Source organism: Xenopus laevis, chromosome 4L, assembly GCF_017654675.1.
Source record: "Xenopus laevis strain J_2021 chromosome 4L, Xenopus_laevis_v10.1, whole genome shotgun sequence".
In the NCBI taxonomy this organism is placed as follows: Eukaryota; Metazoa; Chordata; class Amphibia; order Anura; family Pipidae; genus Xenopus; species Xenopus laevis.
The window spans coordinates 86,579,037-86,606,556 of NC_054377.1; the positions used below are offsets into that span (position 1 = coordinate 86,579,037).

General features: G+C 36.3%; 1 protein-coding gene across 2 annotated transcripts in view; it reads right to left on the reverse strand.

Moving 5' to 3' along the window:
- Positions 1 to 26,559, reverse strand: part of dmap1.L (DNA methyltransferase 1 associated protein 1 L homeolog) — a 41,511-nt gene extending 14,952 nt beyond the window's left edge. The window contains 8 exon segments of one of the 2 annotated variants that reach the window (NM_001094407.1): positions 6,377 to 6,448; positions 8,831 to 9,016; positions 12,393 to 12,560; positions 13,904 to 14,062; positions 23,850 to 24,045; positions 24,716 to 24,807; positions 26,077 to 26,186; positions 26,491 to 26,559. In NM_001094407.1, coding sequence (NP_001087876.1) covers positions 6,377 to 6,448; positions 8,831 to 9,016; positions 12,393 to 12,560; positions 13,904 to 14,062; positions 23,850 to 24,045; positions 24,716 to 24,807; positions 26,077 to 26,178 — 975 coding nt within the window. In that variant the 5' untranslated portion in view covers positions 26,179 to 26,186; positions 26,491 to 26,559. 2 annotated transcript variants of the gene reach the window in all.
- Between the last annotated feature and the right edge of the window lie 961 nt (positions 26,560 to 27,520).

The following is a 27,520-nucleotide window of genomic DNA, read 5'->3' on the forward strand; positions in this document are numbered from 1 at the left end:
GACTATAACTCAGGGATGTATCAGGATTTTGTAAATAATTATATTTACTGTGTCTAACTCACTTTTATTTTAGTCTATTTTCCATGCAACTATTCACTGTATTAGGCCACTAAGAGGCTGTACACATTTCCTGCCCAGAATTGCTTTGTGTTTGCTTGTGATTAAATCATTTCAGCTGCAGGTCAGACAAGACTTTTAACATGCCTTGGAAAAGCAAAAGATAGAACTACTTAAAGAGAACCTACACCCCTGAACATTGCAGGTACTTAAGCAAATATTAACATAAAACAGCCCATATGCATACATGCTAGAGTATATAAACCAATGACTGGACAAAGTTGCTCCTACTCCTATTACAGGTCTGCATTATTTCCCATCATGTGATCTCTGAGGGCGATCATTTTAGGGGTGCACTGCACTGAAAATATAATTATCTGCCTTGCAAAGACCATACATGAAGAAGATTCAATTTCTCTGGATATAGCTCAAGAAATAACAAAAGGCAAGAGTAATGTTTAGTACACACCCTATTCATTATACTAATGTTGAACAAGGAAGTATACTGCCTCTTTAAACAAGACTTTTAGAAGTCAATGGAGTCAATTAGTTCTTTCAATTCAAATCAATGCATGGTTGCTAGGGTAATCTGTACCGAGATTAGCGATCACACTGTAAGCACTCTCATTGTTAAGAATTTATACAGACTGTAGGCCAGTGCCATGCTTAAAGGAAAACTTTACCCCCAAAATGAATATTTAAGCAACAGATAGTTTATATCAAATGAAGTGGCATATTAAAGAATCTTACCAAACTATTTTATATATTTAAATAAATATTTCCCTTTTACATCTCTTGCCTTGAACCACCATTTTGTGATGGTCTCTGTCCTTCCTCAGAGATCGCCTGACAAGAAATACTACAACTCTAACAGGAAGAAGTGAGGAAGCAAAAGACAGAAAGCGGTCTGTTAATTGGCTCATGTGACCTAATCAGTATAGTTTGTTAGGTATGTTTGTGTGCACCGTGAATCCTGCAATCCCAGGAGCGGCCCTTGTTTTTTTACCCAATGTCACATATTACTAAAAAGTATATTATTATGAAAATGGTTTATTTACTTGAAACAGGGTTATAAACATGAACTGTTTTATGCAACATCTTTTTATAGAGACCTACATTGTTCAGGGGGTATGGTTTTCCTTTAATGTGTCTACACCTGGATACATTACCATGGTCCGAGTGCCTGCACTGGGTCGAGGTAATGTATCCACATGCAGGCAACTCCAACAGCAGAGGGGCAATTGATTATCTTCTCCACAGACCAAGGTCCACTATGCCTGGCACTGGCCATAGGAGCAGCGCTGGTATTCTGTCACTGTACATAGTTCAACTTAGAATGGTCCTCCCGTCTCCTGCCCTACTCTGCCTGTGTGTGCCCTACTCAGTTTGCCCTGGGCTGGTGGGGGTTTGCTAACATTTGAAAATAGTAGAGTCTCTAAGGTATTTAATTACATTCTAGGGGTTGCTGTGTTATCCACAGGAAAGGAGAAGCATATGGATTTAAAGGAGAAGAAAAGGCTAAAATATAAGTAAGCTCTATCAGAAAGGTCTATATAAATGCATCAGTAAACCATCAAAGTAATGCTGCTCTGAGTCCTCTGTCAAAAGAAACACTGCATTTCACTACAGTTCCTGTTTTCAGCGTAAACCTTCAGGGCTTGGGCTTGAGCATGCTCAGTTTGCTCCCTCTCCCCCTCCCCTCTGTAATCTGAGCCCACAGCTATGAGTGAGCAGGGAGAGACTCAGGCAGGAAGTGATGTCACATGAAGCTAATATGGTAGCTGCTAAACAAACAGAGAGCTTCTAGAGCGGTTTATTCAGGTATGTTAAAGCATTTTACAGAATAACTATAGTGTTATAGCTTGCACTTTTGTATCTAATCTATTGGCAATAAACGGCTTCGGAAGCTTTTCTTCTCCTTTAAGGGTATGTCTTAATAGTGAGTGATATCCCTGCAGTGAGCACCCAACATTTGGTTTTTGGTGTGCTACTACCATTAATATGGATATGATCTTAAAAGTTCTTGTGAGAACATGGGTGTGGTTTAAAAAACAGGAGTGGTCAACACTGGCTTCCAATATCGGCCCTCCACCACGGCAGCCAGAAAAATTCTTGCCCTCAGAACCACAGGAGTAAGACATCACTGCCCTAGATACAAGAGAAAGCCCAGCTTGGAGGTAATTTAGGGTATGAAATGTATTTGCTATCCTATATTTGTGGCACTATGGCTGAAATACTGGTGTATATATCTAACAATAGTCTAACAATACCGATCTAGAGAAAATCAATAAGAAAGCTGAAATGGTTTTGGTGATGTCTGTAGCTTTATCAGCAATGCCATAGTCCAAAGATTTTGGGAAGAGTTTTTCACTGCATGCTACACCTAGTGGTGGAATACAGAATTTATTAATAAATATTGATACTGTATATGAATAAGTGAAGATTTGAGTTAACATTATTACATGAATAAAGATGTCATACATTAAGAGGCACATTTATCAAGGGTTGAATTTTGAATTCATGTGAGTTTTTTTTAACTTACATGAATTAGACTGTACTCAAAATTTGAATATTCGACTATTTATTAAAATCAATTATGTAAAACTCAGACAAATTTTACCGACTCAAAAACTCTAATCGAAATCGACTAAACTCAATTCGGGTTTTTTTCTCAGAAAAAAACTTGAATGTCGGAAAGGCTACAAACATCACCAAATTGATCCACTCCCATTGACTTATACAGCAATTGGGTAGGTTTAAGGTGGCCAAAAGTCAAATTCGAAGTCTTAAAGGGCCAGAGAATGATAAATCTCAAAAATCTAATTTGAATATTTTAAAAAAACTCAAATTGAGTTTGGATAATTCCCTAGTCGAATTTGATAGTTTTGACCATAAAAAAAAATCCGAACATTCAAATTTTTAATTTGACCCTCAATAAATCTTCCCCTAAGCCTTAGCTTTCTTACCATAATGCTATGACTTCTCAAAATGTAAATCTTGGGGCTGTTTAAGGCATCAATGTATCATTCTTATTAGCAATGACAATACTAAACATCTGGTTGATACTTCCATGGCAGACAATATCTTTAAGGCCTCTGCTAAATCCTTATTGACCCAAGTCAGTAACGCCAGTGATAATCTCCCCATCAAAAGAAATTTCAGTGCATTTTTAGGGATGCTCCATGCCCTAGAGCTGGTAAATTGTAAATCTGCAGAGAAATTGATTAGCTGGCTTTCCCCCCTTATTTGATTTTTTTTTTAAGGTTAATATATTTTGGACGCTTTCCAACACTTGACATCTTTCCCCATAGTCCTCTAGAGGGCTCTAACTCACACGGATAATTACACAGATGTCTCTTTTGATTTAGGGACTACAGCTCCCTTGGCCTTGCAATAAACAACAGCTTAAACTGCATGAACAGTGCACACACCGGGAGAAAAATAAATAAGTGGAGTGTGGAACCATTGTAATGCACTGGTATGAAATCATTAGCTTATTTAACAGAAAGGCCACTTGATCAGTGTAGAATCATAGGCAATTCTTTATGTAAATACCACCTCTGTATCACGGGTTCAGTGAACTCTAGGAGAGTCTGTAGTCTGCCATTATAAATTTAGAGTCACCTAACTTCAGAGTTCCTGCTGGTGGGCAACTTTTGGGTTAAAGGAGCAGTAACAGCAAATTGTCATATGCAAATGATATCTAAGCTTGTGCAAACTAAGTGAACATTATGTCTAAATGCACAAAGGAAATACTGCAAGAAAACATTACAGCAATTGACAACGGAGTCTAATATGCACTCAACCTCCGTAAAGGCTACTAGGCTGTTTCCCCAAATGCTTAGAAACATAGGCAAAGAAAAAGCCAAGTGTATCTGCTCCCTCCTTTAAGTGCACTGACCAGCACAGCACAGATTTTGGCACCAAACTGAATATTTTTGTGTTTCCACACCTAAAACTTCTCTGTGTACACACAGGCCAACACCATGCTTGTCAGTGCACTGAAGGAAGGAGTGTATTAGCTTCAGCTTTTTCTTTGCATGGTGGAGAAACATTCTTGTGTGTCATCAGGCTAACACAGTGGGTAAGTCAAGAGCATACAGAGCACTAAAGGGGAAGATAATGTGTCCAGATTACCTAGGTGTGTGTGTGTGTGTGTGTGGGGGGGGAATCAGAGCTTTGTTGATAAGGAAGTGAAGATTAATATCTGTTTATACCACAGGCATCTGTGTGTGATAATCAATAGACATCTGTTAAATTTATCTCACCCAGCAATTACATTTATCAAACTCACATAAATAAATAAAAAAAAAAAAAAACACATTTTAGGAAATAAAGGAAAAGGCTACTGTTCTGTAATAAGTATTGATTAAATGTAGGAAATCATAGACAATGTAAGTAGCGCCTGATAGACTTCCAAAGATCTTCAAAAAAGACAGATCACTTTTAACATTAAGGCAGGGGACAGCTGCTTGTAAAAGAGCTACGTGGCTTGCTTAGACAACTTACTCAAGTCAATACTAGTTATGGTAAAATCTGAAGCTAAAATACCCCACAACCTTCGCCCAGAGTAGACAGAGGACCCAACATTACACAAATGTCAATTATTAATATGCTTATTAATTAAACAGGAACAAAAATTAACAGGTAAAATAACCAAATTCTCCAATTATCGCCTACAATATCTGCTGTCATTTTGTGCTTAGTTCCAAGCTCTACATCTGCTGATAGTCTGTCAGAGATACAAATCCCATTTGCATTTTGAAAAAGTAATTTTAAGCTAGTGAACTACATCTAGCACTTCTCCTGTCTTACGTACTTCATTACTCCAAGATACTGTTCTACTGATTTGTTTGGTGTTTCACTGTACAAAGTATTAACTGTTTTGCTGCTGGTCGCCTGTGCCACAGTGAAACATTACTTCCAATAAACCTACTTCCACAAATAAGAAAAATCCTTCCAAATGCTAAACCTAGATTCACACACAAATGGTAATGTTTTATATCCTGACTGTTGGCCCTTAATGTAGACCCAATACAAAAGCTTACCCATTGTCTGCTAGACCATCCACAAAACAAAACCTTAAAGGAGAAGTAAAGTCCTGTTATACTTGGGGGTGCCAAAAGTTAGGCAGTCCTAAGTGATTGTATTTTCTTACCTGAAACCCCGGACCAGTGCACCTATCAGGAGAAAACTGCAATGGCCCAGGATTCTTCAAGCGAGCACTTCTTTCTTCTCGTGGCTGCACATCCACAGTAGCGTGAAAAGCCAAAGTTTAACAAAAAAGCTGGCTATTTCGTTCTACTGCGCATGCGTCTGCCCTGGGAAATTTGAAGAAAGAAGAAGCAGGAAGAGGATCGATCGGTGGTGCTCGCTGGAATAACCCTGGCCCGGTGCAGTTTTCTCTTTATTAGTGCAGTGGCCCAGGGTGTCAGGTAAGTCACTTGGGGGAGCCTAACTGTTGGCACCCCCCAAGTAAAAATGCCTTTCCTTCTCCTTAAGGGCTATATCATACCATGCAGTTTCTCCACAAGTCTAAACACCTTTGCACAGCATCGGCTAGCACACAGAAGGGGTATATTTTGGTATGAAAATTAATCGTCTTCCCAAACAAAATCCACCCCATCATTTCACTAGCAGGCCGATGCTGTGACTGTGAGTGAACACAGATGTTAGGGGATGAAGGAAGCGGATCTGCATTTTCTCCCCTAGCGTAGATAAGCGCTTACAGAAAATGACTGGTGTGACATGGCCTTTAGGAGGAATACATCAAAATGAAACCATGACTTTAAGAAAATGCTAATTAAATAAATTAAATTCCTACATGTGACAAATATGTTCATCCTTCTACAAAATTTAAATAGCACAATTCCATAATCAAATGATATATTGTTTTATCTAACAATGCTTTATGAATATGGCGGATAGGAAACGTGTAGGGCTCCCACTAAATATCAACCTCAAGGATAGTATTTCACAGAGAACACAGAAATACATAATCAGAGGCAGAACATAGAACACAACTTGCGGGAACTACTTTTTCAACTATTTCCTCTGAGCTGAAGACAAACACAAAATGCCTTGATACTGTCCAAAAAGGTTGCAACTTAACATAAGATCAGCCATAAAACTATACATCTTTCACACATTTGCCTAGCTCCTACTTGTCACCTTTGTTTTGCCCACAAAATAATTTTTAAACTTTATGATGCAAAAGAAGTAACACTTTTGTGACTTTGCTGCAATTGGAAGCGGTAGCCAAATGAATGCCAATGTATTTATCACATAAGCGGGAGTGATATACTCTTTTGTCACTTACCCTCTGGCTGCGCAGTGTAACCCCTGCAGATTTGAAATCAGGAAACCGGATCCCAGCTGTTTCTGGTACTGCCTATATGTGGAGAAATAACTTTTTTACTGCAAGTTATAGGACTCACAGCCAAGTTTTACTGATTTTTACTTACTGAAATAGACCAGTTACCAGCACATTTCTGAATCTTAGAAAATGAGAACTATGCAATTAAATAAAAGGAAGGTGTGTGAGAAGATGCAAATAAAAACATTTGAAAAGCATCCATGTGAACACTGCTCTTTATAAATATAAAGCTGGCCTTGCACACCTGCCCACCCAACAGATATCTGCCTGAAAATTTGGCAGATATCCTTTGGGTAGGTTTGAAAATTCCATTCATTGGATTGGAGGCCAAATGATCAGATCAGGCCCAGCACGTAGGTGGCCAAATTGATTAAAGCGTATGGCAAGCTTAACAACATTTCAATAACAAGGGCTAGAGGTGAAATATTTGTGTGCACACTGCTGCTACCATCTTGCATAGGATTTGCATTACTTTATGATATTGGACAGGCAATTAGAATATGGCCAAAGCTCATCTGTGCATTTACTGTGAGGTTTGCCAGGTAATACTTGTCAAAAATCACTGAGAAAGTCTTTCATTTTCATGGAGATATCGTTCAGCTGCTTTGCCTGAAAACCTAACAAATATAGTTTGCAGAACAATTTTTATCTGTCAAGGACAAAATTAACCCTTTTGTTGCCAGAGCACCTTGAAAAGGCCCTGAAGCAGCAAATAATTACTCTGTTCAATAGCTGCTTGATTGCAACCATTAAACACACAGAAAAAGGAGCTCAGGGGAGAGGCACCGTCCTTGTTATTGATTCAAGGTTTCCCAATTGCCCCCTGAGCGTAAACAAGACTGGTGATCGAGAAAACTTTGCATGCAGCTAGCACAAGGGAGCGCTGACACTTGTCAATGATTTTACGTCATGACCCATCAGCAGGAAGTCATCGCTTTTAGACACCCAGGAGGTGTTTAATCCAGTTATTTGCACAAACAAATACAGAAAAACGCATGTAAAATTAAATTGTTTGGGAGGGCGAGTCTCACCTCTGTGAAACACGAAAACATAGTCAATCTCAAACAAACACCATTACTATGTAATTTTATGTTCCATAATGCAGTTTCGTTTCTGCTCCCTAATGGTTTAAATACATGGTTATCTTAGGTTTGGAATGAGGGGTGGGGAGGTTTAAAACTGTAGAGGCTAAAACAGACTTGTCCGCAAACAGCAGTGAACTTTGAACTCACTACTCAGTTATGTTTTAGTTAACAAGCTCTGCTTGTTCTGTATACATCGTAGTCTTTGCTATGACAATTTCACCTTGGCTTTGGGTAGAATGTTAAGTCCAAGCTTAACTAGGCATACTAATTATAGTTTGTGCCTTGTACAACTTGTGTATAGGTTTGTATGTTCATTTTGGTAAATTCTCAATATTGTCAGATAATTCTAGTTGCTTCTTTTCAGTGTATGTAAATGTTAGTCTAAGTACTTAATATATTTTTATTCTTGTTTTGTAAGTGCTTCGCTGAGTATTCTAATTTTAGTAGTAATATTGCTTTATAAGTTAATAAAAGGCTATCATTTGCAAAAAACATTAATATGACTAACTAATGGTCAAATAGCAAGAAAAAAAGACTATGAAACCTGGCTGTTTGGTCTAGTATAACAGCAGGCTACGTCAGGCAGCAAGCTATAGATGAAGGTGAGATCCTAGCAAGTACCATGGTTGAAATAACGCAGTGAAAACACCTTTTGTATGCTTTGCTGAAGCAGAACAGGAAGCCTCACATATGAGGCCCCATTAACTACACGGTTTCTCTAGAATTGTTACTTAAATAGGAACCAGGAACCGCCTGGGCGTATACTCAGTGACCCAATATGTTGTGTAGAAAGCCTATTTGTCAAAAAAAATAGGAGATTAAGGTATCCCATTTTCTGTGTTCCAAGAAAAGAATCCCCTGTTTCTCACGCTGTTGTGTTGTATATGAAATAATATAACACACTTGCAATTCTTCCACATAAGTGCTCCAGGTAGTCACAGAAATTCTCAGGTGAAAGACAATTCTTCTTCGGAAAATAAACTCATGGGGCTACATTAGAGTTAATCCAGACCTGCTATGATTAGATAATTGAAACAACAGAATAGACTTGTCTGTGCCTATGGTTCATCAAGGTTTGAGCCAAACGCAGCCAAAATCAGAAAAATAGCAGACGAACTTGTCTGCATGGTATTCACTTTGTAATACGTTTAGGACAACAATGAAGGAATAATTCAATAATTAAAATTAGGAATAATTAAAATTTCATGGCTGCTTGAGTTTGCCAGCTAGATTTGCTTTTTCACAATATCTTATACTACTGTAGGCTCTTTACTACGGAGTGTATTAAAAGCTCAAGGGGTAAAAAGCTTACAGGCTTCTCAGTTTCCTTCTTTTGTGGTAGCTTCTTTTTCGTTGCCTTGCGTTCTGCACGCCTCAGCTCTGTGGTGGTGTCAGCTGCAGTAATAAGTTTCTGCAGATCCTGGGCTTTCTTTTCTCGCTCCTTCTTTCTGCTTTCAATTTTCCGCAGCTCCTGAATCAGATATTCCTCCTCTGACACCTGCAGGTACAAACCAAGACAGACAAGTCAACAGTCCAGCGCTAGACAAAATACAATGGTGCCATCTAGTGGTAAAGCATTATATTGTGTTCACATTGGCCATAATAACAAAAGAAAAGCAGTAAAACTAAAAAAAAAATCCTTTCATAACAGTGACAACTTATGTACTACAATTTCAGCATAATATGAAATTGAGGAGTTTTACTGCATTGGTGCTACGCCCTATAATACTATACTTTATATATATATATATATATATATATATATATATATATATATTTATTTTTCTACTTTATAAAGAAGATGCACAAAGGTGCAAATCCTGTCCAGTTCATAGACAAACTCTGTTGCAGGAGTCCTACTTGTTATACCTGAATGTCTATGGGATACACAATATGAGCTGCAATCCAGCAGCAAAAAGCAAAAGTTTTACATGGCTGAAACCACAATAAATCCTCTAAAGCATCTGCCTTTTTAGTGAACAGATAAAACATTCTTAAACTGTGATTAAAGCAAGAACCTTCAACATCAGCAAGCCTGTAACTTCTTCAGATTTGCTCTCCTTTTATAAATGATTATGAAGACTTTAAAGAAAGCAGTAGGTTTTTCTACAACAAATGGCCAACAATAATCACAGTATAAGAGGCAGAGAGAACATTAGGATACATATGGCGTGGAAAGAATATATTCATAAATATATAACACACACACATGCTAACATGTCGAAGAGTCCTGAACTTGAAGGTATGTGATTTTTAACTATTGCAAGAAATCAAATCTTCAGTATCCACCAGTTTGTTTAAAAAAATGTACTGAATGCAATTAAAGGAGAAGGAAAGGTTAAAACGAATTAAGCCTTATCAGAAAGGTCCATCTAAATATACTAGTAAACCCCCAAAGTAATGTTGCTCTGAGTCCCCTGTCAAAAGAAACACTGCATTTCTTTCCTTCTATTGTGTACACATGGGCTTCTGTATCAGACTTCCTGCCTTCAGCTTAAACTTCATTGCCCTGGGCAAGAGCATGCTCTGTTTGCTCCTCTTCCCCCTCCCTTCTCTACTGTAATCTGAGCCCAGAGCAGGGAGAGACTCGGGCAGGAAGTGATGTCACACCATGTTAATACTGCAGCTCCTATCCTAAACAAACAGAGTTTCTAGAGCTTTTTACTCAGGTATGGTAAAACATTCTACAGAATAAATATAGCATTCTAGCTTGCACTATTGCAGCTAATCTATTGGCAATAAAATGCCTCCATAGCGTTCCTTCTCCTTTAAATACAAGTAGTTGTGTCTTATACACCTTCATGCTTGCTAAATCCAACAGAGTATCCAGCTCATTAGAAAATTAAAATATCCATCCAGGTAATTAGAGGTATTAAGAATTTATTCAAAAGTGCTTGTTGTGTTCAGTATGAAAAGCACTAAGGCATAATATTTAGATACTAGCTGTTAGGATCAGGTAATGAACCAAAATCCTGTGATATTAAAAAAAAAAAATTTTCTCATCTAGCCAAATACATTCTGAGGGCAGAAGGTACACCGAGATGTGAAATAACCTCCTTGCTCTGCACCTTCCCTTCAGCTTTGCACTGTGTGATCAGGAACTGAACCAAAGTAAGGAACACTAAAGAGAGCGGCAAAGCAGAGAAAAAACTAAAATCTGCAAGAGTTCATATAACTTTGTACTTCAGTTTTCTAAGTAGAATTGCAGACACAAGGTCATAAGGTGGCCAGAGTAAGAACTAGTTCTTGTGAATCATTATTTCAGGGTCTGACAGACAGCCAATGAACTGTAAATAGTGATACTATCACTAACTAACTATTGCCTGTTTCTGAAAACCAAAATCTAAGATGCCTTAAAAACGTTTACATTCTAATTCTATGTGTTTTATCACAAAATTCTGGGAAAAAAACGCATAAAAAATAAAATAAAAAAGTGTATACAGGCCTGAAAACAATGTTTAATGTTTAGATTAAAATATAGATTCATTTAAAGGGATGTTCCACCCAGAAATGTTTTTTGCATAATAAAAGCAAAGGTAATCCTTTAGTAATTTTGCCAGAATACATTAAAAAATGTCAGTGGATTTTTGTGGATGCTGTTGCTTTTACAAGAAGTATCTGTTGGTTTACATTCTCTGCAATTTTTATTAAGCATAAGAAGAGTTATTTCGGTGGAGGATGCCTTTAAATTATGTAAAAAGAACAGATAAAAAAGCAACACCAAAAGTTAGAAAATAGTTGTTCCCAACATGTGGCTGAGATTTTAAATAGAACAGGATATTTCCTAAATGTGGCCAAAACTTCTGAGTGAAAAGCAGCACTGTGGCTTAATTATTGTACTGCTGAAATAAGAAAGCCAGAAAAAAAACTGAGAAGACCTACAAAGCATGCCTTGCTTGAATGCAGGCATTGCAGGTGTCAGATTGGTCCTGTGATGAGTGTGCAAGCAAAAAAGTATGTTGTGTTCTGATAACTGCAAATATGGAACTTTTCAATCAGTACTTACTGTTCCTTTGGAAACAGATTTTTACTTAAAAATTGCTCACCTTCTGAACAGTGAGAATTAATTAATATAATATTATTATATTAATAATATAAAGGCCGGTAGGTAAGCAATAGCAAACAATATACTTGCAAGAAGACAGAGGGAAATGTTTAACCCTGTATTATCTTGCATACAAGCCAAGTGCAGCTCAGGGGAAATTACATATTGCAAACAATAGATAGGAAAATTAATGAACTGTAAATTTGACAATAAAAGTGACTTGCAGACTAAACTGACCTCAGGCCCCTGAGGAGTTATGTAAGCACCCAAAAAAACCCAAAAACCACATGCTTAATAAAACTAGCAGTACAAATCCACAGACACATATTTGCACCTGCATTAGTAAACTATGTAAAATGTGCAGCACACACATTTGCAGGCACCAGCTGTTATGCTGGAATTTTGGGGAAACATTGAGGGTAAAACTCATGGCACCTTGTATCCACATGTTGCCCTTGTGTTAGTAAATAAACTTAAAGATCAAAAGCCTTATTTTTTTTGTGTATTTTTAATTTTTTTTCTTTTTGTCCTATACCTTTTGTGACTTTCAGTGACCAGACATTGATTTACGGCTGCAACGCAGATGGTTGCAGAACAAGAACTTTAAATATCCATAAAAAAAAGCAAACAAAATAAGCTACATAATAAGAGCTAATTTTAATTTTCTACTGAGATACCAAAAATACACTGTGCTGCGTTTATTCAGCTCTAAATTATATTGTTTGTAAGCACAGATAAAGTGTTTATCTCCTTTTAATCCTTGTAAGTGATGGGTGCGGTGAATACATCTAGGACCATGTTATGCAGTGTAACATAACAGAAAACCCACCTGTTCTGGTGTCCTGTTGTACAATCTTTCCAGCTGCTCCTTCCTTCTCCTCTCATGTCCTGCATCAAACACAGGGATTTTCAAGTCTGTCCCTGGGGTGGCACGAATATTTGCCAGCTTAGCACAGATGCCATAATAACGATCTTTCAGATCCTCTGCTGACCTTTTCTGTTACAATGGAAAGACGGAAAAATGCAATTGTTTATAACGAGCTACTTACACGTTTCTGTACATTTAGTTAAAATGGGTAAACATAATTTAAATGCAGGAAGCACAATCTTTAATAGTATAAACACCTCCACAAGCCACCACTGACCTTTAGAAAATAATTTATAGTATAGCTAAAATTTCGAACACAGTTGCATAAAAGGAAAACTATACCCCGATCAATGTAGGTCTCTATAAAAAGATATCACATTAAACAGTTCATATGTAAAACCCTGCTTGATGTAAATAAACCATTTTCATAATAATATACTTCTTTAGTAGTATATGCCATTGGGTAATCCTAAATATAAAATTGCCATTTTAAAAAAAAAAATAAGGGCGCCCCCTGGGATTGTAGGATTCACTGTGCACACAAACAAATCATACATGTTAGGTCACATGAGCCAGTTAAAAAACAGAGTTCTGTCTTTTGCTGCCACACTTGCTGTTACAGTTAGAGCTGCAGTATTTCTGGTCAGGTAATCTCTGAGGCATAGGGTTGCCACCTTTTCTGGAAAAAAAATACCAGCCTTCCTATATATCTATCTTGTTTCCCTGACTAACAATGAAGCAGGCACTCAAGAAGGCTGAGCCTATGATTAAGTGTTTGGAACACGAAACGCGTCAGGCTGTTTGACACAATAAAATTCTTCACTTGAACATTTGCCTGGTGAGTGCCTTCTTGAGTGCCTGCTTCATTGTTTGTCAGTTTGTCCGCCCCCGTGTGCTGAGGGCTCAGGGCGGTGCACCTGGGCCACTTCCTTGATGTGGTGAGTGATTATATATATATATATACACACACACACACACACACAAGAGACCCGCATATCGCAAGAAGCTTCTTTATCTTGTTTCCCTATTAATAACATTGGGATCAACCATAATTTTTACCGGCCAGGTAGCAACCCTACTAAGGCAGCACACAGACCATCACAAAATGGTGGTTCAAGGCAAGAGATGTAAAAGGGCAATATTTACTTAAATATATATACCAGTTTGTTAAAATTTTAATATGCCACATAATATGATATAAACTATATGTTGCTTAAATATTCATTTTGGGGGTAAAGTTTTCCTTTAATTTATAAGGGAGATATAATATAACACACACACATATATATATATATATATATATATATATATATATATATATATATATATATATATATATATATATATATATATATATATATATTATAATGTATTAGGCTGCTGACATAATTTTTGTATTTTGATAGAGCTGGAACAATAGAAGATCACAGTTTTACTAACAAGTGCAAACAGATGGAAACTAAACTGGTTACCTTAAACTGCTGATGATCATATCGGTCATGGATAACAATGAATCGCAGATCGAAACGTCGGCAGAGGTCAAAAAGATGGTCTGTCTCAGATTTAGTCCAGCCATCATCATGTAGATACATTTGATACTCCTGTTCTGAGTAAACTGGAACCTGTACAGACTGATAAAGACACAGATTAGTGATATCTCTGATGTGATCTTAGGCAAAACAATCACATTAGAACATTTTACAAGTAACTAGAAACATTTTGTACCTTAAGGTAAAATAAAATTAAAGGGATACTGTCATGGGAAAACACATCAGTTAATAGTGCTGCTCCAGCAGAATTCTGCACTGAAATGTGACTTGTGCCTGCACTTTAGGATGGAACTACTTTCTGGCAGGCTGTTATTTCTCCTACTTAATATAGTCTCAGTATCAGTGGGACTTGGCTTTTACTATTGAGTGTTGTTTTTAGCTCTACCAGGGAGCTGTTATCTTGTGTTAGGGATCTGGTTACCTTCCCATTGTTCTTTTGTTTGGCTGGGGGAGGTGGTGATATCACTCCAATTTGCAGTACAGCAGTAAAGAGTGAATGAAGTTTATCAGAGTCACATGACTGGGGCAGCTGGGAAACTGACAATATGTCTAGTCCCATGTCAGATTTCAAAATTGAATATTAAAAAATCTGTTTGCTCTTTTGAAAAATGGATTTCTGTGCAGAATTCTGCTGGAGCAGCACTATTAACTGATGCGTTTTGAAAAAAACATGTTTTGCCATGACCGTATCCCTTTAAGAGACAACGCAATTTTCCCTAAAGGTATAGATCAATTCGGCAATTTTTTTTTTTGCCACTTATTTTGGCTAAATTATATTTCTATAGGTATGTGTGTTCAATGACTGCAGAGACAAGCTGGAATGCATTTGTATGTATAAATACAAATGTGCAGTGGAAGAATTGTCTTTGCTATATCCTTACACTTTACTGTACAAGTATGGGATCCGTTATCCAGAAACCCATTATCCAGAAAGTGCGGAATTACAGAATGGTCATCTCCCATAGACTCCATTTTATCCAAATAATCCACATTTTTAAATTTTTTTTTTTTTCTGGAATAATAAAAACAGTACCTTGTACTTGTTCCAAACCAATATATAATAAATCCTTATTGGAGGCAAACCCAGCCCACTGGGTTTATTTAATGTTTATATGATTTTCTAATTGACTTGATATATAAATCCAAATTACAGAAAGATCCGTTCTGGATAACAGGTCCTATACCTGTATTAGAAAAATATATAGAAGATGAACCTAAGAGAGCACACTTTCATCAGAGACTGTGAATGTTGCAGGTCCACAAGTTGCTATAATAAGATTGTGTTTTAGAGAAAAACAGACAAATATTTATACAAGCAATCAAGAATTTGAGCGTTACATGATTACTGATCAACTGATATTTTAAAAACAGCAAAGCTCATCAGCCTGAGAAAGCGAACTTCAGCTTTACTGACACAAAGGGTTGACCTTGAATGAGCGCACTGCTCCAAGAGCTTAAATATGAAATTGATTAGTATGCACAAAATTCTTCATCTCCGATCCTCTCGTAAGCCCCCAAACACATACATATTCAGTACAAGCATCTGTGTGTGTTCCACTCACAGCGTAAACACTGCAGCAAAAGTCCTCAGAGTCCTGAACTGTCATATGTGTGCTTACATTTTGCTTGTTCCCATGAGAAATGATCAAACAGATAACTCACGGTGACGGGAGGGAAGTTTGTGGAGGGTTAAGAATCTTTAGCAGAATGTTAAAAACTCCTGACCTATGTCACAAATTGACTTGAGAATAAAGAAAGAAAAGCAATACAAGAAAAGTAACAATATTCATGTCCTGACCTTTATATCCCACAGTAGCCCACATTTGTGTCAGAGCATGTTTTACTCAGCAAGAAAAACTGTACACACATCTGTTTAAAGAATCCATTATTGGTCAATATGGGGCATTAATAACTAACTTTATAAATATTCAAATAAATGTAATTCAGCTTTTTAAGAAACACCAATAAAAATGAATGGATGAATGAGACAATATAGCAAACCACCCACAAGCTCCATGTACAGACATATTAAAGACCTATTTTAATGAAAAGTGATTTATGGACAAAAAAAAAAAAAATCAAAGCTTTTGAGTTGTTCATATATTCCTCGGTTTCGATCTGGGTATAAAGGTTTTCAACTTTCATTACAGGGAGTCCTCGAGTTACACACACCCAACTTACATACAACTCATACTTAAAAACAGTGGCTATTACAGTCACATACTATAGTTTGCTTGGCCTTTATTAGCATTTAGCTTTAATAAACCACCCGCCCCAATCCCCTCTGGCGTGTGTTGTCTACTGCAGAGCACAGTAAAGTAAAAATAAATACTATGTTAAGACATTTGTCTAAGTTACATTTAAGAAGTAAATGTATATGTTTCAACTTACATACAAATTCAACTTAAGAACAAACCTACAGACCCTATCTTGTACGTAACCCGGGGACTGTCTGTATTTTCATGGAAATAGATGAACACCAGGATATATAGTGAATAAAGTACCCCTCTTGTAAAATATAAGGATATTATTAGTTACCGAGGAGTTTCATGACCATATAAAAACACGAGGCCGAAGGAACTCCGAGGTAACTTCTAATATCCTCATATTTTACAACTGGGGGTACTTTATTTATTATAATACACAAATTTTAGTGAGTCATATGACAGAAATTACATCACTACTCACCGTTTATAACTGATGACATCACTACTCACCGTTTATAAGGATATAATTTACAGGATATTCATGGCTTTTGTGTATTATAAGCCATTATTGCAGCCACAAATATTGAGTGCTGCTGAGCTTATAACTGAAACAGCAGCAAAGTGTTTTTGCACAAACAAAAAGTATCAAAGCAAAGGATTAATTCCACCACTCATTCAAATCTCCTTACAGCACCCTACCCAACGTTTCCTAACCTTTTTCTCAGGGGACACAAATTAAGTCTGTGAATCTGCTTTTTTAAGATATTATTCACTTATTTTAAAAGACAAGGATAGACTATTTCATTGGAGTTAGGGGTGCCAAAATGTTAGGAAATTGCAGGGAAATAATTTACTGTACTAGACTGGGGAAAAAAATAGATTTGCCATTTACTCGATTACATGCGTAATAGAGTAAAATGTTCCAGTTGTACTCTACTGCGAGTGTACGAGTCAGTATGCATACCATAGTGGCCTGTAAAATGGAGGAGCAATGCTCTTCGTTTTGTCCCCAGGCATGGAGCAGTTTTTCCCCAAAATGGAGCACTGGCCTTAGGAAAAATACTACAGAGTAGTGCCTACCATTGTGCCCCCCCTCCACCCGGTGAAATAACCGGTCATTGAATTAATATTACCAATTGTAAAAAGGACATTGCACTTAAAGACAGTCATGGAGACCCAACCGAAACAGCTCAAGGACCAAATTTTGGTTTCCAACCCATAGGTTTAATCAATGCTTTAAACTACACAAGTTCCCATTACAAAACGTGGGTAACTTTTACTTTGAATGTTACCTTATTTATTAAAGAATCCACATATAAAAAAAAAAAAACTGCTCAAAAAACTTGCATACCTCAAAAAATCAAGTTTACAAGCTCACAAAAATGCAAATTGAATAGTTTTTGCTTAGAACAACTCCCATTGAATCTACATAACCTCACAAGCTTTTAGATGCCAGAGTTTTACATTCAAGTTTTTTAGCTTAAAGGGGAATTATTGTGGAAATGAAAATTTTATATAAGCTTCCTCATGCTTAAGTAAGAAACTTTCTAAATGCAATCAATTAAAGATTCTGCATTATTTCTGAAATAATTATATTTCAGAAGCGGTACAGAATTTTGAGTTGATTGTATTTAGAAAGTTTCTTATTTCAGTATGAGGAAGCTTATATTAAATTTTCATGATAGTTATTTAATAAACACTTGATTTGAAGTTATAATTGAGTTCAAGAGCTATAGGGTAAAAATTTTGTATAATAATGTATATAGTATTGATTATTGGGTTATTAAACTTGATCACTTGAAAGTAAGATTATATATATATATATATATATATATATATATATATATATATATATATATATATATATATAACAGTCCAAGGTGAGTGCACTCAAAACAAAATCAGCCAATGCCTGGGTGCAGGTTTATAAAAGTATGCAATTAGTGCAATATCATTGGTTACAAACCACACTTCATACGTGAAAAAAAGAACAAAATATTTATTCAACGTTTTGGCTCCTCTACTCGAGCCGTCTTCAGGACTTCCTGAAGACGGCTCGAGTAGAGGAACCGAAACGTTGAAATAAATATAATATTTTTCCACATATGAAGTCCTTGGAGTGCGGTTTGTGACCAATGAAATATATATATGGTATATACGGTATATACGGTATATATATATATATATATATATATATATATATATATATATATGGTATTTACGGTATATATATATATATATATATATATATATATATATATATATATATATATATATATATATATATATATATATATATATTCCTCCCCGGAAGAAGCCGCACTGCTCAGGACTTATTGAAAAAATCTTCGTTTATTTAAAGAAACTAACGTTTCTGCTGCAACATCAGCCTTTGTCAAAGTTACATAGATACAAACAAATTACCCCTAAATACTCAGGTTCTGGCACGAAAAGCCCAAGGACCATCCCCCTGTGACGTGTTCACATGCAATTAATCAAATACATCCCCCAATAAAATATCATCTATCATTTCTGTAGTGGCCAAGCATCCGCTAATGGTCACAATATAGTTAAAATGCTTATCCAATCGCTACCTAAAACCACAAAGTAGCAATAATTGTGTCCAATAATTGTGTCCAATCCTCGCTTAGTTCCAAACAGGCCTTCCGATACTAAGCTGTTACAATCAAACATCACCAGCCGGATACTGTAAGTCGTTGTCTCGCGTAAACCTGTGGTGGAATTGCATTAACCACATCCAGTTATAATAGTAATACAAGCTTACCATCTCCAAGTAGCCGCAACACAACAGACTGGTATTTCTGCCTATCGCATTCAAGGATTAGATTGACGCACTAAGGGTGCGCGCTGACCAGCGCTGCGCTAAATGAATTGACAGGAGGCACGTTGTATGAGGAGATCGGTTGACACAAAAGGCTGCGATCGCACGACGCTTGGGGTCTTGCGGTGACCACGGTGAGGGTTGGTTCACTCACGCTGGGTGAGATTTAGGAATATCCAGTCACACACACGGGGGAGACGTAGATCTTCGTTGGTGGTGGTTGCTACACGGAGGTGTCAGGTGACCTCCTGAGCACGGCTAGAGTTGGATAGCCGAAACGTTGAGGAATAAAATCAACATGACAAGTCCTGTGAGTGCGGTCTCTTTTTTCATTGAAAATATATATATATATATATATATATATATATATATATATATATATATATATATATATATATATATATATATATATATATATATATATATATATATAGATAGAGATAGAGATATAGATATAGATATATAGGATTGGAGTGTGCATCATTTGTGAATATATATATATATATATATATATATATATACACACATATATACATATATACACATATATATATATATATATATATACATATATACATATAGTGATAGAATGCTGATGCACACCAGGATTTTTCTTTTAAAATTTGCTTTCTTTATTTAATCGACGTTTCGGTCCACATCTGGGACCTTTATCAAGACGTGGTCCCAGACGTGGACCGAAACGTCGATTAAATAAAGAAAGCAAATTTTAAAAGAAAAATCCTGGTGTGCATCAGCATTCTATCACTACACAAGCCGTCCTGTAGACAGAGGATTGCACTCACAAAAATTCTAGTGTTTATTGGAGAAAAAAGCCAATGATTCGGCTAGCACTCTTAGCCTTTATCAAAGTGCTTGATACAAACAATCCACAACAATTTCCCCTGGGGCTATTAAATGGTTGTTGATTGTTTGTATCAAGCACTTTGATAAAGGCTAAGAGTGCTAGCAGAAACGTTAGCTTTTTACTCCAATAAACACCAGAATTGATTATATATATATATATATATATATATATATATATATATATATATATATATATATATATATATATATATAAAGCAAAAAGAACCGCACTCACTTAAGCCGTCATCAGGAAGTGCTTAAGTGATTAGCCGAAACGTTGAAATAAACATCATTTTTTGATTTTGCACCTTCTAAAGTCCTGTGAGTGCGGTTCTTTTTGCTTTATCTATTATTTACTGTAACCAGCACCTAGGCAGAAACGTTTGTTATGTGTGCACCCTCCCTTCATTGCATGCATCATTAATGAGTTATATACTAGGTGTAAAAAGTGCACAATTAGTCGACCTCATGCTAATAAACTTGGTAAGAGCATAGAAAAACAAGTGCATTTAAAATGAATGTCCATTTAATGGAATCCATGGTTGCTATGAATAACAAAGTTACATAGCGATGATACTGATTATGTTGTGTGTCAAGTGTGGATCAAAATCAACTGTGACAAAATAATGTCACTTCAGTATGCTAAGGTGACAGAGTGCAATAAATATAGTGCATCAGACAATAAAAGTGAACATTAATCCTCCTTAAAAATTGTAAAACCATAGATAAAACCAATCTCAACTACATCTATATGAAAAACTCCACATATCTCCGCAAATCAAATTATGTTTCAAATCTAGACCATTTATAAATAGATTAAACAGACTCCATTCCTTTGGAAACAAAATTCTAATTTTAAACACTATATTTATTTAATTTAAATTTAAAGGGTAAATTGCTCTCAATTATAGCTATAATTTACCTGCTTTTTGCTCCAATAAACACCAGAATTTTTGCATTAAGTCCTCTGTCTACATCAGGGGTCCCCAACCTTTTTTACCTGTGAGCCACATTCAAATGTAAAAAGAGTTGGGGAGCAACACAAGCATAAAAAAGTCCCTTGGGGTGCAAAATAAGGGCTGTGATTGGCTATTTGGTAGCCCCGATGTGGACTGGTAGCCTACAGGAGGCTCTACTTGGCACTATACTTAGTTGTTATGCAACCAAAACTGGCTTTCAAGCTTGGAATTAAAAAATAAGCACCTGCTTTAAGGACCCTGAGAGCAACATCCAAGGGGTTGGAGAGCAACATGTTGCTCGCGAGCTACTGGTTGGGGACCACTGGTCTACATTATATATATAACAGACTCACCCTGACGAAGATTCCAGTACGGAATCCTGATTAATTTTGGAGTGCCATCATCGATGAGATATTTATATATACACATACACACACATATTATATATATATATATATATATATATATATATATATATATATATATATATATATATACACATCTATATCTATATCTCTTTAGACTAGCAGCACTCTCAACAAGATCATGTGCCTGGGTGAAGAAACAGCAAAGATTCTCCATACTTGTGAGTGTGAATACTTTTGGACAAGTATAACAAGTATATAACAAGTATATATCTATCTATCTATCTATCTATTAAGAGCAGCGGAGCTCGTGGACGCCATATTCTGGATCTTCGGCAATGTCCGGCACTTTTGGCGCATGCAGTCCTACAGTCCTACCAATGAAGGCCAAGGATCCAGAAGACACCTACAAGCTCCGTTGCGCTTACTCTGCAGGGATAGGTGAGAAATATTTTAGTGCATTTTCAGGGGTATTGAAGTATGCGGTAGGGAAGCTGGGAGGGGAGACTATCTAGGTTAGTAGGTAGGGGCTTTTCTAAATTGAGGGAGGTTGAGTTAAATAAACCCGAATATGCTGGTTTTGCATCTAATAAGGATTAATTATTTCTTAGTTTGGATCAAGTACAAGGTACTGTTTTATTATTAAAAAGAAAAAGGCAATCATTTGGATAATTTGGATAAAATTGAGTCAATGGGAAATGGCTGTACCGTAATTCAGAGCTTACTGGATAACCGGTTTCCAGATAACAGATCTTATACATATATTTTTTAAAAATTATACTCAAGGGTTTTTAGGATAGTGGTTATAGTAGTTTTACTACTAACCAATATCACTGGTCAAGTAGAAAGTTATTTTGGTTATATTTTCAAGGAATTGCCATGCAATATCAAGACCTGGAAATCAGTTTCCCTGCTGTTATCTACCTGCCCTGGTTATGAGTTTCAGTCCCACAGCATAAGGAAGCAGTAGATTCATAGATCCTAATCTAGAGACTCGCAGATAACTCAGTATATGAAGAAGGTCTGACCCCTTTTAAAGTTAAAAATTCTGTCCTAAAAGATAATTTTATTAAAAAAAAAAAAAAAAGTGATTATTCCCAGCAACTAATCAAAATATTCTCTGCAACAGCACAAAAATGTTAAGAAAATAAAATATCTGTAAATGCTCAGTGGTTACCACTGCTACCTTGCAACACGGATATCCTAATTATGATTTTGATAAGACCAATATCTGCAAAGAGTTTGTATGTTTTCCCTTTGTGTGCATGGCTTAGCTCTGTGTAATCTGCTTTCTTCCCATGCACCATAAACATACAGTCAGGTTAACTGAATCCTGATTGACTTGACAATAGAGGGTTGTATGACTGAAAGGGCAAGGCTGTCAAAATAGAAAATATGGCCTTCCAAGGGATTTTCATGGACACAAGTGTAATTAAGGATTACATTGACTTCTTTATAGGACATTATAATCTTAACATAACCCAGCACTCAAGCACGTGGTTTGACAAAAAATCAGTCAACTATGTGAACAAAGTTGCACAGCGATGTGATAGGGAACATAATAATATGCCTAAACTGGGGCAGGAAATAGTTTGAATGACAGTAACAGTACTGACAAACAATGTCAGTAAAGCACATCATAACATGTTGGGTCTAAAAGGGATTTTAATAACAAATAGCTGATAACAACCTTTTAGCTCTTCCTTGAGGAGAATGTGTAGCTTCAGCAATAGCCTATATGTCTGTAAAAGAAGCTGTCAGATCTCTTATCTGCATTCTCCTAACAGACTCCTTCAGGTTAGAATCGTGGCAAGGAGACACACTGCTCTAAGTTATTGTAGATTGGAGAAAAATTGCTGAAAATACTGAGAGGGTTGGTATATGGTGTGGATTACAGTTATACAGATGAATAAATTAACTTTAAATAGCATAATGAAAAATTAGTGGAATAATAAAAATTATTGCTCTTTAGCTTTATGCAATTAACTACATTTGTGAAAGTTCTGATGTGAAGTAAAACACCACAACTGAAGGAGTATTTCCAAGTAAGTTCCATTATTTTTATTGGGAAGCTGTGATATGTGATTAAAAGTTAACTGCAGTCAATGTGCCATCCGTGCAACAGCCAAAAAGAATTATATTCCACAAATCCACAACCCATTCAGAAAAACGGCATATTATAAAATTACCTCTGAATTTATAGTGTCCTGTACTCCTGCTATCAATATTCATTTCCTCACACATATATATATATAAAAAAAAAAAAAAAAAAAAAAATTATATATATATATATATATATATATATATATATATATATATATATATATATATATATATATATATATATATATATATATATATATATATATATATATATATATATATATATATATATATATATATATATATATATATATATTACATGCAAAAATTTAAATAGCCCATACTCTATTGTTCTTCTTTAAAATTCTCTCTCTTCAAAAATTCTTCCAGCAAGAGCACAATATGAAGTGGCTTGCCTTTATAAAAAATATTCTCCATCAAATTACCCAATATTTTACAGAGCTCAGCAATACATTTTGCCACATAAATACAAAATATTAATCTCACTCTTACAAGATTTGTACCTACTTTATTAAACCTGGCAAATGGGTAGTCCTTTCCTTCTTCTGAAGCCCGACGCCAATGGAAAAAAATAGCTCCATCCTTTCTAGCAGGATTCGTGAACGGCATCCATTTCCAGGGCCGCACTTTCTTACAGCCTAGTTTTGCCTTCACTGTGCGGTATCCCTGCGTGGTATCACTTGGTAGTAACGGTGGTGCATCCCTACGGAAGATTTTGTTTATAGAGCCATAGCCATACCACGTTAACTATCAATACACAGTGTGAAAACTGTTTATTTTACTATAGTAGAGATAAACAGAAATTTAAAGAGATATTTTGTTAAAATAGAAGCATGCATTTATTCTTCATATACAATTAAACCTCAATTTCAAGTGCCTGGATATTGCATTTTTTTTGGAAATTAAGCCATTTTGGTCGGATGCAGGCAAGCTGAATAGTTTCTGTCCCAGATGTTATGCTGTTTTTTTGTGGTCCACAGGAAATTGAAAAATTAAATGATCGATTGTATACTCACAATAAAAAAACTATTCTTAAATTGCTCAAGATGATTAAACAAAAATGCTCATATGTCTTCATAACACTTCTACTTAGAGATGCCTACTACAGGTTTTACAAAGAGAATGAGCGAAATTGCAGACCCAGACAACCTCTGTTAAAGCTTTGGATCTTTGGTGAAGGTAGAAGTTTGGAGAATTACAGAATAATCCATACTGACAGCTGGAATTGAATTTAATAATAATAGAGGTGCTCCTTTAAATATTCTTCTAATACAGAATACTCCAATAAAAAATCATCAGAATTTGTCTTGTTTGCATATCAATACTATTATCCCCTATAACACTATAAAACCCTAAAAATAACCCCAACCTACTTCTTGTCAGAGTAGAGAAGTGCATACACCTCTCGATGCATGCCTTCTGGACGCTTAAAAGTCAGAGTCTCTGAAGCTTTCTTGGATTTTTTCTATAATAAGAGACATAAGTATGTTAATTTGAGACAGAGAAATTGTTTATTTGCAGAATGTACCAGTACACAGATAACATAAAGGTACATGAAAAAGGAAAGGAAATATTTCAAAATATCTGTTATCTAAAAAGCAATTATTGATTATTTAACAGGTATATGAAGAAAATAGCAGCTGCATGAGTGCCTGTATTTACAAAAATGCAAATGGGTGGAGGGAAAGATTACCATGCCTATATAGCACAAGAGGCAAAAATCCTGAATCACAAAATGAATACAAAAATAAAGGGCACTATTTTTTGAATACTCTTACATAACCAAGAAAATTAAAATAATAGCTCTTACACCTGGGCAGATATGAAAAAATTATATAACATATTTAGAGTAGGACTGGCTCAGGCACCAACTTTTATCAATCCCTTGTTGCCTTAGTCAAGCCATCAAACAACACACCAACACATAGCGCAGGAAAATGTATGTGCAGCGCTGTGTATAGTTAACAACAAACATAAAATAATTTACATTCACAGTCTATTTGCATAGAAAAAAAGTTGGGGGATATATTTGATAAAAATGAGAAGGCTACTTAATTCAAAAGTTACTGCAAACGAAGCTTATCATCGGAATGCTTAATAGATTATTAATTTTTGTACCACTTCTTTCCATTTTCAGTGTACTGCCCACATGGTTTCAAAAGAAAAGAGCCAACTCTAACCTGTGCACTGATAGGAAGTTTGAAAGAGAACACATCCCCAGTTGCAACGGCTAAAGTTAGTTGGGCAGGGAACACAGGGAAGCGTTTGCAACTGACTTAATAAAGGCCAATGGCACGTGCAGTGTTTCTCAACCAGTGTAGATCAGTCAGTGGAGAATGCTGGACAAACTCCACTGACAATAAACCGTCACTGCATGTAGAGGTGGATTTCCAGCCAATAATGTGTACGTCAGGTCCAAATCAAGTCAGTGGCGGTATGCACAAGCAGTATTTTGCAGTATTGCTGGTTTCAGCAAAGAAACCACTATTTGAGACATGGCCACAATGTCTGTATGACACTAGAACTACAACTGACCTAAATATATTCTTCTACAACTGAGTAAAATGCAGATTTTCTAGAAGTGATTATAATAAAACATGTTTTGGCGTATGTTCTGTAGAGGTTCATTCTGGCCTGCTAGCACATCAATAGTGAGAAATCCCTGGCCTCCTTGCTCTAAAGTGTATGGAGATATAATAGGATGTAGTTTTACTACAACCCCACAGAAATGTACCTTATCTGCATTAATGATGTCCTTTTTGTTGATCATCCCAGTGACTTCTGTATCCCCACCCCCCAATTCCAGAATATCACGAACATCTGCTCCTGTAGCCATTTTTCAACCTAAAATGCAAAAAGAAATATCAGTTGTGTAACATTAATGTTAAATGACAGCTCTACATAAGATATGGCAACCCAGCCTTCTGACTGCTGCTAAATGCATAATGCCTGCTGTAACTTTACTTGCTTTACATTGATATAAACAGGAAGCAATATAAATGGTCCGAGACCCCTGGTTACTGCCCACAAATGGGCATCGGCATGTATAAGGCCATTAACTGCGGACCCTGGGCTACTTACATCACATTCCACGCATATTAATGGCAATAAACCCTAACACAGACCAAAATCCCGAAATGCTACTTACAAGTCCTGCAAAGCTTATAACTAAAGCTTATAACTAGAAGCTCCTTTCCTTGCGGTGTACAGAAAATCCCGACAACACAAGTCTCATCACGCGAGACTGCAGCGTCGCGGCTACACGTAAGCGCAGTGACGCATCACGTAGCCGCCTGTGAGTGTTACAAACAGAGAGTTGGAAGGCGCTACTAAGTGGCGGTGTTTCTGTCTTCCGGTGGATTTTCCAATGCTCGAACCTCCTATTGGTTTTTAGAGAACAAAAGAGAAAATAAGACTTAGTTTGTGTTGGTTATCTGTCTGCCATGCCCTCTGGCACCTCAGCTCCCGATATTTCATTGGAACTTGTGCCAGGGAACTAAAACAATGAAAAACACTTTTTGTATGTTTCCAACACTACCTGCCGCCATTAGAGACTCTTCTAATTTTACCAAAAATTTACAAACTAGGGGCAAGTAAAATGAAGTCTGTGAAACTGAGAATAAGTGAAATTTTACTATTTGTTTCATTTGTCAGTAACATTTAGTTATTAGGCTTTTTTTTTCTAGTTGCCAACAGTACCTGCAACCATTAGATCCTCTTCTGCCAATCTGATCAGAAAGGAGTTTTTTTTTACAAACCAGGGCTGGGTGAAATTAAAGGGATACTGTCATGGGAAAACATGTTAATAGTGCTGCTCCAGCAGAATTCTGCACTGGAATCCATTTTTCAAAAGGGCAAACAGATTTGTTATATTCAATTTTGAAATCTGACATGGGGCTAGACATATTGTCAGTTTCCCAGCTGCCCCCAGTCAAGTGACTTGTGCTCTGATAAACTTGTCACTCTTTACTGCTACACTGCAAGTTGGAGTGATATCACCCCCTCCCCAGCAGCCTAACAACAGAACAATGGGAAGGTAACGAGATAGCAGCTCCCTAACACAAGATAGCTGCCTGGTAGATCTAAGAACAACACTCAATAGTAAAAGCCAAGTTCCACTGAGACTGATTCAGTTTAAGTAGGAGACATAGCCTACCAGAAAGTAGTTCCATCCGAAA